This window comes from Bidens hawaiensis, unplaced genomic scaffold (assembly GCF_021521415.1).
Source record: "Bidens hawaiensis isolate Kalapana, Puna unplaced genomic scaffold, B.hawaiensis_p1.1 tig00011896_1, whole genome shotgun sequence".
In the NCBI taxonomy this organism is placed as follows: Eukaryota; Viridiplantae; Streptophyta; class Magnoliopsida; order Asterales; family Asteraceae; genus Bidens; species Bidens hawaiensis.
The window spans coordinates 730,790-735,765 of record NW_027491952.1 but is presented as its reverse complement, the minus strand read 5'-3'; the positions used below and the strand labels follow the sequence as shown (position 1 = coordinate 735,765).

The 4,976-nt window shown below is 35.1% G+C and overlaps 1 protein-coding gene across 1 annotated transcript; it reads left to right on the top strand.

The window, feature by feature from the left end:
* The first annotated feature begins 2,790 nt into the window (after positions 1 to 2,790).
* On the top strand, positions 2,791 to 4,579 carry LOC143539484 (cysteine synthase-like). Its single transcript, XM_077032789.1, has 10 exons — positions 2,791 to 2,903; positions 2,998 to 3,107; positions 3,189 to 3,246; positions 3,316 to 3,579; positions 3,642 to 3,779; positions 3,874 to 3,925; positions 4,016 to 4,095; positions 4,187 to 4,246; positions 4,320 to 4,400; positions 4,463 to 4,579. The coding sequence occupies exons 1-10, from the start codon at positions 2,865 to 2,867 to the stop codon at positions 4,562 to 4,564; spliced, it is 984 nt and encodes a 327-aa protein (XP_076888904.1). The 5' UTR covers positions 2,791 to 2,864; the 3' UTR covers positions 4,565 to 4,579.
* The last annotated feature ends 397 nt before the right edge of the window (positions 4,580 to 4,976 follow it).

Below are 4,976 nucleotides of genomic sequence, written 5' to 3'. Positions count from 1 at the left end.
CTTTTAATGAACGACTTTAAAGTTTGTTAAGTGTTTATCGTATTTTAAAGCTTCAGTTTGATCTGAAGTTTCTTGTATAGTTAATGTCACCCTTGTATGCACTTTTGTTGTCATTGTGTTCTTTATGGTTAATAAAAAATTTCAGTTTGAACTTTGAAATAAATTTATTTAAATGGCGCCATATTCTTACTGTATACTAGAATTAGAATTAGAATTAGAATTAGAATTAGAATTAGAATTAGAATTAGTGACATAATTTCTTAAAACTTTAATTTTTGGGATAATTATGCAAGACCCTGTAAAAATCAGGTTAGAAACTTGAATTTTAGGGCTAGTTTAAAATTTGTAACATACTTTCTTAAAACTTGAATAATTGAGCAATGATTATATATTTTGTTATGATATTATATTTTATTATGTTTTCATCGTCCCAACCCAACCTAAACAGCGACTGACCCAAAAAATTTAGCGTTTGCTGTGAAAAATCTGAAATCCGAAAAATGGGACCCTAATGGAAAACAAATCATGGGTTCGCCACTGATACCTCTTGTCATTGAATCATCTTTCAAGGCCTCGTGTGTTGCCTTCGATTGTCTGAGATCCAGCCAATCCATTCCGCTTATGACCAGGGTCACTCAATGGTTTCGTCCTGTCTCATCAGGAGAGCGTTATCAATTCTCGACCAGTGTTGCATGTAAAAGTACATCTAAGCATGTGCACCTTCCTTTCCATTGAATTCGTCCTCGATGAAGTCCAAACTAGCATGTAAACCTAAGCGTTGTACAAACTTAGGGGGTGTTTGGCCTAGCTTATATTTTTGTGCGTATGCTTATATCTTTTTGAAGCTTATAGCTTATTTTATATCATTTGATAAGCTTTTTTAAGTGTTTGGATTAGCTTATATTCTACAAGTTGATTATGCATTTTAATAAGTTGTTAAATCCATCATTTTTAATTTGTTATAGTAATAAGTTACTTTAATATTATTAGTCCATCACCATTTGAAGGCAAATGAGTAATCTACCCCTTAAACAATAAGCTTCTTCAAATAAGCTAAAAAACCATCTTCAAATAAGCTTCTACAAATTAGCTTATATAAGCTTATAAGCTTAAGCTAAAAAAGCTAAACCAAACACCAAATAAAGCTTATTTTATAAAAAAAAGCTAAAAAAGCTATAAGCTTTGCTAAAAAAATTAGACCAAACACCCCCTTAATAAAGCACCCCAATGGAAGGTTCAAATTTGAAAAGAATGAAATTTCAAATAAATTTTTATTTGAACCAGACAATGGAAGTTGTGGTCCCGGGCTAACGTATGTCTGTTGTCCTTTTCTCCAATACTTTTAGAATAATATAAAGTGAACGACCAATAATAACAATATAAAAAGAAAGGTACTATGTTTTTTTAGTTGCATGCTTATTGAGACTAAGAAGTCAACCAAAACCCCACGTAAATGATGACATGCCATTGAATCAAGCTTCGAAAGGTGTAGGGGTCAAGTGATCCGGCTTGATCCAGTTATTTATTTATTTTAAATATTAATTTTACTATTAGTATTAATATTCTTCTTCTTCATCTTCACTGAAGACCACACCACCACCGATCACACCGCAGACCACCACCACCACCACTGAAGACCACCACCACAGACCACACCACCACCGATCACCGGACCACCACCACCACAGATCACACCACCACGACCGATCACCGGACCACCACCACCACAGATCACACCACCACCACGATTCGGGGCTTCTTCCTCCCAAAACATACACACACTCCTCTCTCTCTCTCTCTCTCAAAAACCCAACATACAAACACTCCTCTCTCTCTCTTGCGCCCCGCGGCCACAGCCACGCCGGACCACCGCGCCCCCAACCACCTGAGGGGTGTAGCGGTGTTCGCGAGCCACGTAGGCGGCCGCGCCCTCCGCTCACCCCCCACTACCCTCAGCCTAATATAAGTACACAGCAAGCCGCCCTCTTTCCCATCTGTCACCGGATCTTGGTCTTTATCTAGCCACTAATTGTCAGAAAATAATATAAAGGTACTACTTTGACTCTTGGTAATTCAGTTGGTAGCTTATAATGAATACCAATTATTTTGATTATTATTATTATTATTATTATTATTATTATTATTATTATTAAGTTCTTCCAACTTCAAATCAGGGATCTTTCAATCATGTGATTTTTTTTTAATAATAAAAAAGTTGTTTTGATGCTCTATTTGGATTGAGGAATAACACAGTTCTGGTCTACTGAATCAGACTTCTTGATTTTGACTTTATGGTTTCTTGGTGTTCATGTTTGACTTTCTTGACACTGACATTAATGTGAAAAGCACATTAGAAATTTGAATATCACATTAATTTCTGAAGCCGAGCATAAGATTGTTTCATGTTAAAGGAAATTATTTAATCATACTCCTTTTGTACCTAAAGTGAAAACTATTACAGTTTGACTTTTGCAGTCAAACAACCCGAGTTTCAGATTCAAAACTGCTAGTATTCATGATTAAAATGATCACAAGGAAAGTGAATGATGGGATATTTACAAAAAACAACAAGTTAAGAGATGTTGGCATTGGATTCCCATTTATTGCATTGATTTATGAATATGAAAGTAGTAGTTTTTGACTTTAAAAGTAAAAATCTTACAAATAGAGTTGATGAGATTAATAATGAAATTAGCCAACTAGGAGCCTTCTTGACTTTGACATTATGGTTTCTTAGTAGCTGTTTATGTTTGACTTTCTTGATACTGAAATTAATATGAGAACCAAACTAGAAATTTGAGTATCATATTCATTTATGCAGCTGAGCATACGGTTGTTTCATCATTCAGTAGCCTCAAAGAAACATGGGATCCAACGTTGGAATTGCAGAAGATGTTACCGAAGTAAATCCATTGCTTAAAAATCTTGAATGCGTCAATTTCACGTAAATTCAGATTTTTGAAACAATCTGGTACTTTTATCCCTCATAATATGCAGTTGATAGGAAATACACCTATGGTTTATCTTAACAAAATTGTAGACGGTTGTGGTGCGCGTATCGCTGCCAAGCTGGAAGCTATGGAACCCTGCTCCAGTGTAAAAGACAGGTCAATTTTCTTGCTTTATGTTAATTCTAACTGTCAGTATACTTCCTTTCTGTTTATTTATTTCTGAATTTGAACAAATAGGATTGCACTAAGTATGATTAAAGATGCAGAAGATAAGGGTCTTATTACTCCCGGGAAGGTTAGCGAATTTGCTTTTAATGTAACATAATTTTGATGCAAGATTATTAACTATAATGTTTTAATGAAGACGGTGCTTGTTGAGGCGACAAGTGGCAATACTGGAATTGGGTTGGCTTTTATTGCAGCAGTTAAAGGTTACAAACTTATATTAGTTATGCCATCTACATTTAGCATGGAAAGAAGGATTGTTATGCGGTCTTTCGGGGCAGAATTGATTTTAACTGATATATCCAAGGGTATTGAAGGCGTTTTTAAAAAAGTAGAAGAAATAGTAGAAAAAACACCAAACAGTTATTTCCTTAAGCAATTCGATAATCCGGCTAACCCAAAGGTATTTCTTTGATATTTTATTACAATGACAAGCTTATAGAATTCACAATTATAACCTTGTAGATTCATTATGAAACAACGGGACCCGAGATATGGAACGCGTGTAATGGAAAAGTTGATGCTTTCGTTTCTGGGATCGGGACTGGTGGGACCGTGACCGGTGTGGGGAAGTTTCTCAAGGAAAAGAATGCAAATATTAAGGTGAGTTTATTCTTTATTTCGGTATATTAAACTTTTGCAGGGGTTTGTTGTGAGCTAATTTAGTTTGGTTATTGATTGCATAATTTGTGTTTAGATATACGGTGTTGAGCCGAGTGAAAGTGCTGTTCTAAATGGAGGAACCCCTGGTAATATTTTAACATAAGATAGATGTGTTTTAAGTTTATATGCTTAATTCCATTATTGTTATTATTATTATTATTGTTTGGATTATGAAGGTCCTCATAAGATACAAGGAATTGGTGCTGGTGTTATTCCTGATGTTTTGGATGTTAGCATTCTTGATGAAGTTATAATGGTGAGCATAAGCTTTTAAGCTGCAATTTTTATTTGTGTATAAACATAATTAACGAGTGTCAAGCGTGTTATGTTTTTGGAACCTTGTTCAGATAAGTAGCGAAGAAGCCATTGAAACTGTTAAGCTTCTTGCACTGAAAGAAGGTTTACTGGTATGATCATATTTCTTATAGAATGTTTTTTGATTTGTCGGTTACATTATTATTGTTCACGTGGTGCGTGCAGGTGGGGATATCGTCCGGGGCAGCAGCTGCTGCAGCCATTCGAATCGGAAAGCGACCAGAATATGAAGGAAAGCTCATTGTTGTAACATATCCTTTTGTGGGGGTTGGTGTTGAATGTAACTTTGTTTCAAAAAACTGTACCAGGTTGTTTTTCCAAGCTTTGGGGATCGTTATTTGTCAACAGTTTTGTTTGACTCGGTGAGGAGTGAAGTTATAAATAAACTTGCCAATCGAGTGAGTCGTTGACTACAACCAAGGTGTGTTGTATGACGTGCATACATTCAATACTTGCAAACCAAAGTTATAAATAAATTATACTTGATGATTATTGACTGATCTTTGATGAACATTAACTACTGTCATTATTAGTACTTCAAAGTTTGATGGATTCAGATTTTTAAGACATTTCTCATCTCTCTTCATGCATACAAATTGCAAAAGTTATTCACATAATTTATACGTACAAAAGTTTGAACATCAAGAATGCATCAACTCATCTCTCTCCAAAAACAACATAAACTTCAGTTCTTCATAAACGCGTGCACTTGCATCCTCTCAGTATTTTCAAGTCTCGACATCAACCTGCTCTCATGTGTAAATTCATTTTTTCCAATCATATGAAACAACACCACACCTAACTAGAGACGTTCAACGAAAC